At 41.3% G+C, this 13,962-nt stretch overlaps 1 protein-coding gene across 6 annotated transcripts in view; it reads right to left on the reverse strand.

The window, feature by feature from the left end:
* Positions 1-224: 224 nt before the first annotated feature.
* EXOC6 (exocyst complex component 6) overlaps positions 225-13,962 on the reverse strand; it is an 87,527-nt gene continuing 73,789 nt past the window's right edge. For 4 of the 6 annotated variants that reach the window (XM_058028779.1, XM_058028775.1, XM_058028773.1 and 1 more), the window contains 2 exons: positions 2,191-2,303; positions 225-1,357 (listed from right to left, as the gene is read on the reverse strand). In XM_058028779.1, coding sequence (XP_057884762.1) covers positions 1,225-1,357; positions 2,191-2,303 — 246 coding nt within the window. In that variant the 3' untranslated portion in view covers positions 225-1,224. Of the gene's footprint in view, positions 1,358-1,836; positions 1,849-2,190; positions 2,304-13,962 lie in introns of all 6 variants that reach the window. The other 2 variants (XM_058028772.1, XM_058028774.1) reach the window with 1 other exon arrangement.

Genomic DNA, 13,962 nt, shown 5'->3' on the forward strand with positions numbered 1-13,962 from the left:
CGCCCCAGCCCTGCTCCGCAGCCCCACCGCCCCCGGCTCCCCGGCCTGCAGCGGCAGTCGGGGCAGCCCTGCAGCGCTCCCGGCCCGCACCCCGCCGTCAGGGCCGCGCGGATCCCCGGCCGCCTTCCCCGGGGGAAAATCACCAGTGAGTCGGGACGCGCACAGGTCCCGCGAAACCGGCTCCGAGGTGTGCTCCCGTGTGTGAAATTAAGCAGGAATACGGGTGAGGTTTATATTACTGTATTTAGACCGTCAATAACTTAAAAATACAGCGAAATGTACATTATTTTTACACGTTCCATTTGGTTTGTATTTGTTAGACATTCTCTTAAGTGTCTAAAATAGCCAGGAGGGGACAGTGCAAAGAGACCGGTAGTGGGACAAAATGCCAATCGCTGGGATGGGGCTGGCAGGAGAAAGCGCAAACTAACAAACAGATGCGGCACGAAAACAACAGCGGCAAACCTATTCCTTACTGCAACCTGGGATAAAGAACCCGAGATCTTACAAAAGTACAGTTAGAAATAGTAACCCTGAGGAACAAAACCAAAACGAAACAACATGTCACATTATAAAGAAATCAAATGGTTATTTACATTCACAACCTCAAGATTAAACCCTTTTGGAGAACAAAGCCTGTAAGTCCTAATGCTAAATGGATATCAAGTCTAGTTCTCCGGTAGTTTTCAAAGGTACTAAAAATCAGAAGACCTTTTCATACCTCCAGACTACAAAACCTGGTATACAAAATTATGTCCAATCACTTTAGGGCTAATATACATTTAATGCAGGAAAACAGTAAGCGGCATCTGAAACACAAGTATCTCAAGCTTAAAAACTTTAAATTAGGATTCAACTAGAAAACGGCAACTAAGGGATCATTTCTCAAATAATTCCTACTCGGAGCAAAATTTTGGACACCATATCTGCAGATATTTAAATAACATATTTACAGTTGAGCAGTTCCATGTACAATACGACTGTGCTGGTTTTTATTGTACAACCTCATTTTTCACCATTTGTTTACAATATACAAAATAGTATTCGACCCATTAAAAATACGTACAAAGAATTGTTTGTTGAAGACTACATGTACAATCTATCTACTGCATTTTTCCTTTTCTCGGTCAAACAAAAGTCCTAACTGGTATCACCATTTGCTTAGTAGAAATAGTGGATAAGAAACACCTCTTGGTGTGATGAGATACTGTCGACTTAAGAGGCCTATGTGTGCTGGGACATACCATTCACTAAACTCCTAAGTTGTTTTACTACAGTCTCTATTAGCTTCTGCTTGTCACGGTCATTCTTCCTGAACTGAGCAAAAATGTTGTTCTTTTTGCTGGAGTCCTTCATTCTAGAGAAATAAAAAAGCAAATGACAAACACATCAGAAACATAAATTGAAAAGGAAAAATCTGAGTATTTAGACTGGTTTACTAATGTTCTTCTTTTGATCTTTCTGCTAATAAGAACTGAAAGATTACAAAACCTGTTCACTATGTGTTCTTAAATTAAACTTCTGCAATGCAGAAGCGCAGAATGTGTTTGTTTCAACAAATACTACTTCACAAATAACCTGTAAGTGTTAAGCAAATACCCCTTCAGCAGGACCCTGATCCTACCAATTGCCTTAGGAGAGAAGCAAGTCAGAAAGCCCGTTAGTATCATCTGCTTCCATGGTAAATTTAGACTCAGCGAATGGGTGAATTTTGTTCACCGTCAATAAGGGGCATCTATATTGCTGATTTCCCGTACCAACGGATACAAAAACGAAATTCGGGAAATTAGGCAAGTTACAGAAACAATATTTTGTAACAATATAGGCGATACATACCCTCTGTGAACTCTGCAAAAGACATTTTCATCGCAGGCAGGAGAGGGGAGAAAACACTGTTAGAAAGCGTATTTAAACCACAACGTGTTTTGTTTGATGCGGTGTTTACAGGAGGTTGGTACCGCGCTGCCGGTAACGCGCCCTGCCCTCCCTGCCCGCCCGCCAGACCGGCCGAGACGCCCGCACCGGCTTCACCACGGCCAAAGCTCAGCGTCTCCCCTGCCCCGAGAGGCAATCCGGGAGCCGCCGGCTGCTCCCGCGGCCCGGCCCCGCCGCTCCCGGCAGGGCGGCTCCGGCCCCGGCCCCGGCCCCGCTCCGCATCCCCGCGCCGGCAGCTCCGGCCCCCGCACTTACTTCTCCAGGAGCGTGAGGGCCGTGCTGGGGTTGACCCGCAGGTACTTGGAGGTGGCCTGCCCGTAGTCCGCCAGGTAGGTGGACCAGTCCCACACCATGAAGAGGTCCAGGAGCTGCGGGGGGAGAGGCGGGTGACGGAGTGCGGGAGGCTCTGCGGAGAGAGGCCGGCGCAGCCCCCGCCGAGCCCAGCCACCACCCCCCTTCACCTGCCCATTTTTTCTTTAACGTCTCTCACCTCCCTCAATGTGCAGGGAGGCGGGAGTGCAGGTTTGGCCCTAGAAGGGGATGCTGACGGCTTCACGATTTAGTATTTAGGAACTTGCTTTACCGGGGGGAGCAAGACAGGGATGCTAGTATCTGCTGCTTCTCACACTAATTTAAACGAGGTTCAGGTAGTCCAATTAAATGAATTAAACACCTCCTGGCTGCAGTCTCTATTATAACTGATCCCTGAAACTCAGAGCCAAGCCCTGGGCACACTTCTGGCCCAAACAAACCCAAACACTTCAGTGGAGGAACAAAAAGTCTCCAACCACAATACTACGCTTGGCTGCAGTTTCAAATCATGTCTTGGACTCATGATCTGAGAGCTGCTGTTCAACAATAAACCAGCCTGCTTTTACAATCAGACGCGATACTGAACCTCCAGCACCCTCACGGCCCTCAAAGCCTGATCGCCCCTCCACCATCACGGGGTGCAGGCCAGGCACTGCTGGGCACCCTGCCCAGGCTGCCAGGGGCCAGGGCACAGGCAGCCCTGCTCGGGGATGCCTTTCCCACGGCTACCTGCGCACCAGTGGGCCCCACTGCCATTGACGTCAATGGCGGGGCGCCCCAGCTTCCCCCTGCGTCTGGGGCCTGGCCTTGTCCTGCTGCTGAGGGCTAACAAGGGCTTGTTCTCAGGCTGTCCCGTGTTAGCCAAACCTACTGTTAAAAAAAGCCTTGGGAACCATTAACAACACTTCGCCCCAGCGCGCAGGGCCCAAGGCTGCTCTGCTGAGCTGGGTCCTCAGTGTAACCTAGAGCCCTGCTTGCCCTCAATCAGTAATGCTGGAAAGGTGGGCTGGAACAGGATTTTGTGCAACAAAACTACTTGAAAAAAATGTAACAGACTACTGCAAGTCACATCATTTTGCTATTTCAAGGAAGAACTGTTCACTTCAAACATTTGTTTCTGCTACGCCTGATCAGAGCTGTTAGAGCTGGGACACAACAGTGGCAGCCCCTGCTCCCACAGGCAGAGGTGCAGCAGGTGCTCACCCCTCTGACTTCTCAGGCTACACTAAGAGGAGGGCTGCACCCCAGAGAACCTTACCTTGCCTTAAACTTCTCAGCGTGACAAACTGTCAGAAGAGTCCAGCAATGCTCATGCCCAAAATCATAACACCAATTCATTTACAGAAAAGTCTACATCCAGTCTTCCCAGATTCAAATTTCAATGCCTCTCTTTTGCAAAGTTTTCCACTTCCAAACCACTTTCTTATGTTGCTTTCAAATATAGCGTCTAATTTAAATACATATTTTTCTAATTAATTACTTCTTCCTTATTTGTAGTGTAATTTTTTAGGACTAGGTAGCAACATTTCCTGGCATTATAACGGACCTCTGACACACCTACTCACATTTTAAATTTAACTATTTCATAGAGGTGAAAGGATCTAAAACCCAAGGAGGCAATTTCACTCTCTGCTAACTAGATATCCATTATAAGCACCAAGATCAAATTCAAACAGTTCTTTCCCATAATGCCCTTTCTCAAGATGGTGTCCACAACTCAATTTTACTGAGTTGCTGAGAACATGCCTTCACTCACCACGCAAACAGACTTGGGAAGGCTTGATAACTCAGTTGTGAAACTCACAGCCTCAGTTGCATGTTACTCATCACTTGTTATTACCTGTGTTACACAGTTCGGGTGCCAGTCCTCACAGAGGTAATTTAAAACACAACCAAAAGAGTGGAAAGATAGGACAGGCAGATGCACAAGGCAAGGTGAGGATAAAGCTGACAGGAACCCAAATGATATAATCTGGTGATTAATAACTTATTGCTACTTACAGTGCTACTTGTCATGGGCTTCACACGGGACATGGTCCTTAAGGATGGACCCATGTTCCAGCAGTTGTATTCAGTGAGTAAGAAGTGAAAGATTTCATTTCTTATACCTATTGTACCACTGAAATAGAGGATTCTGGGTAAATCTTAAAGAACCCTGAAGCTCATATGGGTGAAAGGTACCTAAAGTATCCTGCTAGCAATGTGCAGCCAAAGCCATTGATGACTGACACAATTACAGTGCTGACAAGTTCAAAGAAACTTCCCTGACAATATTGCATGAGTGAGTTTCATACAATGCTTTCAAGGGTTGACTCAACTGATTGTGCCATGGCTCTGGGAAATCTCAGTGATAGCGATGACTGGAAGATTACACCTCATTTGTCACCTGGCCAAACACAAGTAAGCATGTAGGGCTCTAAACAGACCATGAAGCCTGTTGTTTTTTAACACAAGGTAAAAAAATGTCACATAGAACATGAAGCATATTCTGTGCACTCCAACACAGTCCTGGCCCTCAAGAATGAACACCTAAAGAGACACTATTGGCAAGGGTGATGTACCCAGAGCTCCTTCCCTGCTCCATGCATGGTCAAAGAGTTGCACACAACCAACCTCATGCTAATAAATCTCTTAAGTTCAAGCAGCTGTCATGACACGAGGCAGGTAGCTCAAAGGCCCAGACATGCAATCAAATGACACATGCCAGTCAGTCACAGCCCCCTTCCCTCCTTCTGTTCATCTCTTCAGGGGCTGTAGTGTGACAATCATGTCCTGGATCAGGATTAAATGTGGCAGGGAGCTGCAGACACTGCTGGAGCCCAGACTGCTGCTGTGCACAATTTTGTCCCCTCACAGCTGCAGTTCTGCAGCGTGGCACACTGCTGTACACAGTGGGCTTGGACAGCAAATACTGCATGCTGTGGGGTGGGAAGAGCTGTCTGGTGTGCAGCTCTTGGGCTCTGTGTCCTGGCCATTCCTATCACCTACATCTGCCCTGGCAGCCAGGCTCAGTGGTTGCACAGCCCAATGCTAGTTGTGTGACAGTAGTTTTTACTGCAGCATCTAGGATCAAATCAAGGCCAAGTTAAAGCAACATTTCCCTACTACTGTTTTATTTATTAAAGCTTTCACTATTACTGAGACAATAACTGAAAATGAAATGTATTGTCTAACAAGGAATGCCCCACACTGGCATACACGGTCAAATATGGGCAAACAGTAGGTCCTGGCAATAAGCATTTCCCAGCCTCAAAAATCAGCCAAAGGCAAGAGAGTTTTATCACATCATACCCGTGCTACTTTAGGTTAGACTGTGCACAACTTGCCTTGAAATTACAATACGAAAAATCTTTATTTTGCACATCCATCTTTCCTAAGTTAACATGTGTGGAAAAAACCTGACAGAAAGGCAGTCTCAGCCCCACATAAGGAGCCACCCAAGGGTGTTTAGTCAGAACCAGCTTATCATGCAGCAAAAACACTGTGAAGCACCAAATAAACTAAATATATGTACTCTGCTACCCAAGAACAATGGCACTGCTGTGCTCTTCATCCCATAATAACCATGAAAAATAAGAATAAGCTCAGACAGGCAATACTATACCGAAGTATTTTATAATGAATATGCTTTTCTAGGAGCAAGGAGCAATTATTCCCTTCTGACTAGGAACAATTTGCAGAGATGTGTGTCTGAGTCATTGTGGAAAAAAAAAGGAACAAGGGAAAAAAGAAGAACAAGCTTCACCCTTTCCTGTACACCGCCAAGAACATCCTATATATTGTCCACTTACTTACATTTACAAGATACAGTTCACACTTCCACCTTATTTAGAAGATTTTGCTTTTTCTAAAGGTGATATAAGGGGAACCTTCATCCAACATCTTGGAACCATCAGGGCTGATGATCAGAGAGCAGCACTTTTCTTCTACTGTACGTGCAACAGTGTTGCTTTCCCAAACCATTACATTATTAGTCACATATATACTTCTAACATTATAGGTAACTTAAGCCTCTGGTTGCTGTACTGCACTTTTATTTTGAATTATACTCTACATTGCTTTGATTCTGTAATTTTCCCTTCATGTGTAGGTATTTTCTAGATGCCTTTTATGTGTAAACATTAGGTGTCTTTGTAGAAATAAACATCACTAGGAAAAGAAAAGGTGTTTATGTGTATTTACGTAAAAGTTTATAGTAATTTCTGACATTACACAGGTAACACTGCTATTTTTAATTGGAAGACTTATTTTAAAAGATACTAAACTATGTTTTGGTTAAAAGGTTTGGTTACTCCTACTGTAAGACCTTGTTAGCTAACAGGATCAGTTAAGACGAAACATTGTAATACTGATGCTATGAGAGAAAGATCTTAAACTTTTAGGGACAGAATTCTGATTTCAAATAGGGCACTTGCACCTATTCCTCAAAGTTAGTTCTCTAGCGTTTTCCCAGTATCTAGGTGATATGGCCGTGTTTGAATAGAAATTACTCTTTATCATTGCTCACTAAAGCTTTGCATTGTATTACCTAAAGTTCAGAGCAGCTCAGCCATAGTCCTGTATTTAGGCCATCTTGTAATTACGTGAGAATTTTGTGCACTGGGAACTGCTGGAATCGACCATCCGGCCCTTTCAATGACATCTGAGCCTCTTGTCACATCCTCAGATATCATACAGATGCCCTTTCCTTTTTACTTTTGGGCAACTGTCAGGAATAATCTTGGAAGAGAATGCAACTTTGGGAAATAGCTATGCACAGAGTGAGCACAGCAACAGACAGAAGAAGGAGACATGAGCTTTGCAGATGGAAATGGGGGCAGTGTCCATTACACCCTGTGCTGGCTATACTACAAAAATCCTAATTGTAAATTATAAAGGTAGCTTAATGCAAGATGGAATGGTGCAAGTTGCAATCTCTTCTGAAGCAGCATGAGCATCAGCAAATAGCTTTGGTTGTACAAATGGCACCAGTGATTCAGGAGCTGGAGATAAAACTGAGTTGTACACTTAATTTCCTACTTACCTTTCAGTAAAGTCAAATATTCCATCCAATGAAAAGTAATTCTTTTAATATATCACTGTCAGTTATGTCAGTTCTGGCCCACTCTCCTTGCTCACAGTATTTCTTATGCTAAACAGTTTATTAACCCCTAATCACCCAGTTACTTCTGGACTTGATTGCATGTGTAATTACCTTTTGTCAGGTACAATTTGCCTGATAAACATGTCAGAACACTTGCTGCTTAGTCTGTTGAAACAGATAAATGCTGTCTTTCCACAGCCTTGGGGCATAATTAACAGGGAAAAAAAAGACAGTTATAAAAACACACAGAAGCTGATTCAGAGAGGCAGGAGTTCACAGCGTGCAGCCCGCCAAGGCCCATCGCCCGGCCCGCTACGCTTGCCTGAGTTCTTATTGAGTTCCAGCCTGCTGTGACAGGGCAAAGGGGGCAGCCCTCAAAAACTGAGATTTAAAGTAGGTTTCCACGTGAACTTCAAAAAAGAGCGGGATGATGCCTGTTTGGGGAAAAAAAAAAAAAAAAGAAGAAGAAGAAAAAGTGAAGCAGATAATGAAATTGGTAGAGTCCCTCTAGGTCATCATTGTGTGTTATACACTCAGATTCTCGGGGATGGGACCAAGAACGGAAAAACTAAAAGAAAGCAGAAGAAAAAAAAAAAATCAGGAAAAGCAAACAGGTCAGGATTAACTAAAAATGCTTTGTGGCATCCTTAGGCTCAATTACTTCTGATTTCTGCCCTGTAGTGTTTGCAGGTTATGTACCCGTGCGCTACGGGGAGTGCGAAAAAAGAAATCCTTACCTGACCTCTGGATAACCCAAACAGGAGATTAGCCCATTTCCAAGCAAAGCAGGTTGTCACACTGTTAGGCCAATTGCTTCTATTGACACTTTGCATAAACATCTTACACAGGGTGATCAGAAAGGACTGTTACGCCATTAATGCTCTTTTTATTTTTTTATACCTAAGTCTTACAGAATAAAGGCCTTTCTGAGTAAGGGATAACAAAAGGGTCAAAAGGTCACAAACATTCTTTTAAGTAGGCAAAAATAAGGGAAGTTTAGATTCATTCAAAAGTGCAAATTGGAAATTTTTTGCATCCTAAACATTCCAGCACGCTCAGCTTTTTCTAATTTCACTTCTAGTAAATTCATTATCTACTTAACTGTGCGTTTTTACTTTTACTTTTAAATAAGGAAAATGCTAAAGTCTTCATTTTAGGAAATAGCAAGCTGTCTAGCCTTCTCAGCTAATCAGTAATCTAAACAGACTTAGACATTACCATTGAAATCCTCGCGAGGATCAGTGTGAAAATATACAGAACCTTTTCTTGAAGTGGGATGACTGAACAGTCTCTCATGTACAGTTTTCACATAATTTACACAGCATGTGGTTTGCACTGTGTACAGCAAAATATTCTATATTTTCTTTTGTTTTGCTTTCGCTTTGATCAGAGATGGAAACAATCTCCCTTTAATAGTATAAAAGCCACCTGCTGGGCATCACAGACTACAGCTAATTGGCAAATTCTTTGAAATTTTGATATAATGGATTTTGACCTCTTTAATTAAAAAAACCCAAAGCCTAGAATACAGTGAACTCTTCTGGGAAATGAATAGTGCCAGGCATATACAACTGCAAGCTACACCTAATCTTTTCTTACGAAAAAACACAGAAGTAACATTACAATTTTTCCCTTGAGGATGCATGGCTTTTGGCCTAGGGAAAAAAAAAGGACTTTTTTCCCTTGAGGATGCATGGCTTTTGGCCTAGGGAAAAAAAAAGACTATTGCTAGCTATGTATCATTTCGGCCCCTAAGACAGAGCAAACACATTAATATTTCAATTATTTATACTTTTATTGGGCTTTGGAGCAAGCAAAGCACCAAACATGAAGGCGACTTTTTAATTTTAAACATAGTAAACTCTCAAAAGCCACTCACAAATGTTCCAGTCCGAAACATTTCCTACTCCAAGGAGCTCACACTGTACCAACCCACCCTGCCTTGTTTTAAGGACAAATGGGTTTCAGGACCCAAAAGGAAGCCTGTCAACCAGAACTGTTGCTGTTTCATAATCTCTGACATAACGTTAACCTTTCAGTGGAGCTATAATCTCATTGCTTTGGGAACTCTGAGGCAGCACTGTCTTTCTTTTGTTAAAACACTTATTTATATTCTGCCCCGCATAATGGGGCCATGGTCCATGACTGGGACTCATGGGCACTGCAGTAACACAGCTACACAACAACAACAACACTGTTTTAATCTTTGCTTAGGTTTTGTGCACAAGTATACATGAACAGGTTACACAGGTATACACTTATTTCCAACAAAAACCATCTGCAAGACCATGAAGATAATACCATCATTATTCACCAAGTTATGTTCCTGTTAATTAAAGCTCCATGAGAACACTTACTAAATTGGAAAACAAAAGATAAAGGACCAGGATCAGAATCAAAACTGGACAAAGACAAGTCTTGTTTACTCTGAACATTTCTTGTTGCAAAGGAACAACAGAACTACTTAAAATGTAGATACCTAAGTCCAGCTTGAAAGAAAAAAAGAGAGTTTGCTAACTGTAGAATAACACCATACCAACCAAACACAATTATCACTTAATCAGTAGGTGTTCATTACTGCTGACAAACATCTTGTTAGCCTGGTTAGCAAGTCTGCCTGCCACTTGCCAAAATATTTTGTTTTATTTAGACCTGGTGACTTATTTTGTGAACGTGGTGAATTTCAGAATCCCTTCTACTGATCACATAACTGGAATAACACAAATTGGTCTTGTATTTCAAAGTGTACATTGCTCTCTTGATTTGTGAATGTCCCCCGTAGTTTATGTCATTTTTCTGAATTGGTACAACAAATGGATTTTCAAAGTGATGTTATGGGGACTTAGCTATGCAATTCCCATTAGTGTCAATGGGGGTCGCACGCTAAATTCCTAGACAATGCTTTGAAAACTGAGCCCTGGATTTTCAAAGGAAGGATAGTCTGTGTTAGAAAGGCAGTGTCTTTCAGTTTTTAAGCCACTGCATTAAAACCTGCCTTTTTCTTTTAAGCACCATACATTTAGAAATTGTGTCCAAATTTGGGACGTTGAAATGTTCACAAGAATGAAATGATTTTGTATTTAAATGCTACCATCTGTTTCAAATTTATAAGTGAAATTGTATCTGTCACTATCTTGAATGTTGGGATACAATCTTCAACACATTCATAAATGTACAATGTATAATGTTATGACAGATGAACCATTGGGATTTGTTGCTATGCTAAGAGAAAACAGAAGTTATTTGTGTTCATATACTTTTATAAGAAAAAATCCTTGCAAGGGACAGAATTCTTTCCTAAAATGTGGATCGTGAATTATGTTTTAAGAAATGCCTGGTCTTGTTACATTCATGATTTTTTTTTTTATTCTTTGGCACTTCAAATGAACTTAGGCCTGCCTATAAAATAGAATACTTGCTGCTGAAGCCACGTGAACAAGCTTGTTGCTGTTACCACAACCAGAAAAACACTCACAACATATAATTTTTACAAATCCCATTAAAACTTCAAGCAGCCCAAGATATAACATCAGAAGACACGGAAAAATAGCTTCTGAGACAAATATAAACAGCTAGGCCCTATGAAACAGGCAGTACAGCAACAAGTAATACCTCTTCAAAGAAGATTTGTTTAATTACAGTGAAAATGTTTATTATGTAGTGTGGTGCTCTTCATCATTAAAGAATAAGCTGGACTAGTAGCAAAAGAACCATTTTTGAGTCTAGAAGCAGAGAAGAGTTTGAAAAGCAGGAGCCTGGCAGACAGTCAGGCTCCAGAGGGCACAGGCTCCGGCCAAATTGCTCCTGTCAAGCGTGTTAGTCCGTACACAAAGTCCCTTCAGACAAAGCATAAAACTATGTCAATGGCAAAATCTGTGTGGATTAAAAATTGTGTATTATGCAATGGTCAGGTCATTCACCATTTTTTCTGGTTTTGAGCTCCTGATGCAGAGGTGTACACATTCAAACAGCACACAGGGGTGACAAGTGCAGCCCCCCAAACAGGCCATCTGCCTCTCACCTGGACAAGACTTTGAAAAGACAATTTCAACTGTTCAAATTATGAAGGATTTAATACAGCAGAGGTAAATCTCAGCTGGCATTTCCACTTGGCATCTGGTTGTTTTTCCAAACACAGGTTTGCCAGTAGTACTTAAATATTGACATCTACTAAAAAGAAATTTTATAGTTTAGTTTATTTGATCTTTAATTTTCTATAGGCACTACTTTTTAAATTGCACTAGACTCACAACAGGTTTGCTTTAAACTATTCACTTGTCTATGAAATAATGCCATAAATAGCATATGATGAGGAACACTGTCCTAAAGTAAACTTCTCAGGGATTAAAACTGTACCATTTGTCTCAATCCTTCCCGTAAAAATCCATCTGAGATGATTCACTATAAAAATGTTGTCAAAAAGTTAAAAATCTAAAGTTAAAATATAACTACCTTCTCTGGTTTAGAGGTGGATCTAATTAAAATTAATTTAATTTGGTGTAACTAGAATAAAATTTAAATACAAAACACACTCACTCCCACTTCCATACTGTGTTCTGGAATTGAACACTCTTGTCCCATCTGCCACATTTAACATTTAGCACTATCCATAAGAGTAACTCCAGATGCCTACAGTCTTACAAGTGTGCATATACACCATACCACAGGAAGTCATTATCTGACAAATGCTGGTTCTAATGACTCCAAAACTGTCCTTGTATACCCACACACCTAATCTAGACAGGCTGCTGTACCCTAGAACTAATCATCTGCAGAGGTCTGCCCAAGTATGCATCTCCAAGTTTAAACTTCAGTCCAGTTACTTCTAGAATTTAAGGAAGGAGCTTTAGATACACAGCCCTGGCATGCAAATGCAAACTGATGCCTATGGGAAGGCAAGTGAACATGGCACAGCTCCATGGCATCAGCTTTGTGCTTACAGAGGAAGAGAAGACTTCAGCTCTTTGTGTGAAGCTGCAGCTCAAGAACAGACCCAGGGCACCACCAGTGCAGGCACTGCTGGGAACTAGGGATTCAGTGAACAGGGCATTTCCCTCTCCCAACTTTCCAGCCATTTCTTGTCATATTCTGACTTGGAAAAAACACCAGAGAAAACTACATCCATGAAATATGCTGAAATTACACTGCTACAGAGATTGATTCAACTTAACAGGAGGGTATACAACAGGTCTACAAGGTTTATGAGCCCTCTTGAATCTGCAGCACTTAAATCTCCACAGAAGTCCATGATCTACAGTGTGTACTATGAATCACATCACTTCCACTGCGATAACCTGAGGTTCTACAGCAGGTAAGGGGAAATAGTTTGGTTCAACACAACAGAGTAATTATTTTTTAATTAACAACTTTCTTTTGGTTTAGTTTCTTTTAGCATCTGTGCATTTCTCAAAAGCTGCACATCTAAAGTAAAAAATTACAGCCACAGTGTGCTAGATTCCTCTCTTAGGCAGCCATTAGAACACTTAGAATTTTATATACGAAGTGTCTGTTTGAAATGCTTCTTCAGAAAGCAGATACAAATACAGTAACTGCTCAATAAAGCATCTCAGCTGATTGTGGGTGCTGAGCCAGAATACGTGAAAAGCCACTGAAATTCAAGACATAACAGGCCACAAACCAGCATAATTTTGTTTGCATCCAGAAACAAAAATCTAGTGCAATCCATAAGGCACACATACTTAGAGATGTGGCCATTGTAAGTTTACTGTAAACAGATAGTTATTTCTTCCAAAGAAGTTCACTCAGGGTATGGCTGCATAACCACCCCTTATAGCAGATGAAGTTACATCCCTTAGGGAAAGCTATGCTAGACCTGAGAACCTATGGACAAGGAATTCAGCAGTCAGTAGCTCAGGAATGTAAATACAGACGACTTAAAAGGAAAGCCAAAATCACTAGGAAAAAATTCTCGTATTCTTTCATGGACAATCTTCACTTTCCTCTTCAGCTACAAGAAAACATTTACTTCCCTATTTATATCTATCAAATGACTCTCAAACCACTTTAGCAAATACTATAGCCCATATAAAATCCTGGTTTTGTTTTGTTAACTTGTCTAGATAACTTGGTTTAACAAAGGCTTCCAAATCCAGCAAGTTGCAACCTGGATACCTCGAAATTTCCTTTTCTAAATTGGGTTTTTGCAAAAAAATCTTCTCCTCGGGCTGTGGTTTGCAAACACATTAGGGAAAACCCCATTTTGCTTAAAGGCAATAATCCAATACAATTTCTTTTCTAAGAAATACACCTTCAAGAAATTATTCTCTTTAGAAGATGCTGTTTTTCCCCTTTAGGTTATGCATTTTCTCCTCAATCCTATGGATAGTATTTTCTTTAAATGTTTTAGCTAAAAAATGATTTCTTATGATTTCCCTGGAAGACCAAATAATTATAAATTATTTTATATGTAATTTGCAATAATTACTCTTAATATTTTAGCTCCAACAGATCCCAGTACACATGGAACTTCTGCTGAGTAATGATGGCAAAATTCAGCCTCTAATGCCTCCTGCAATTTGAAAACATCTTCCCCCGATTTTACTTGCCACTTTGAAATGTTATCCCTTTCTAGGGAGTAATCCTGTGCTAGATTCTTTTGCTTCTTAAACGAA

Source organism: Melospiza georgiana, chromosome 8, assembly GCF_028018845.1.
Source record: "Melospiza georgiana isolate bMelGeo1 chromosome 8, bMelGeo1.pri, whole genome shotgun sequence".
NCBI lineage: Eukaryota > Metazoa > Chordata > Aves > Passeriformes > Passerellidae > Melospiza > Melospiza georgiana.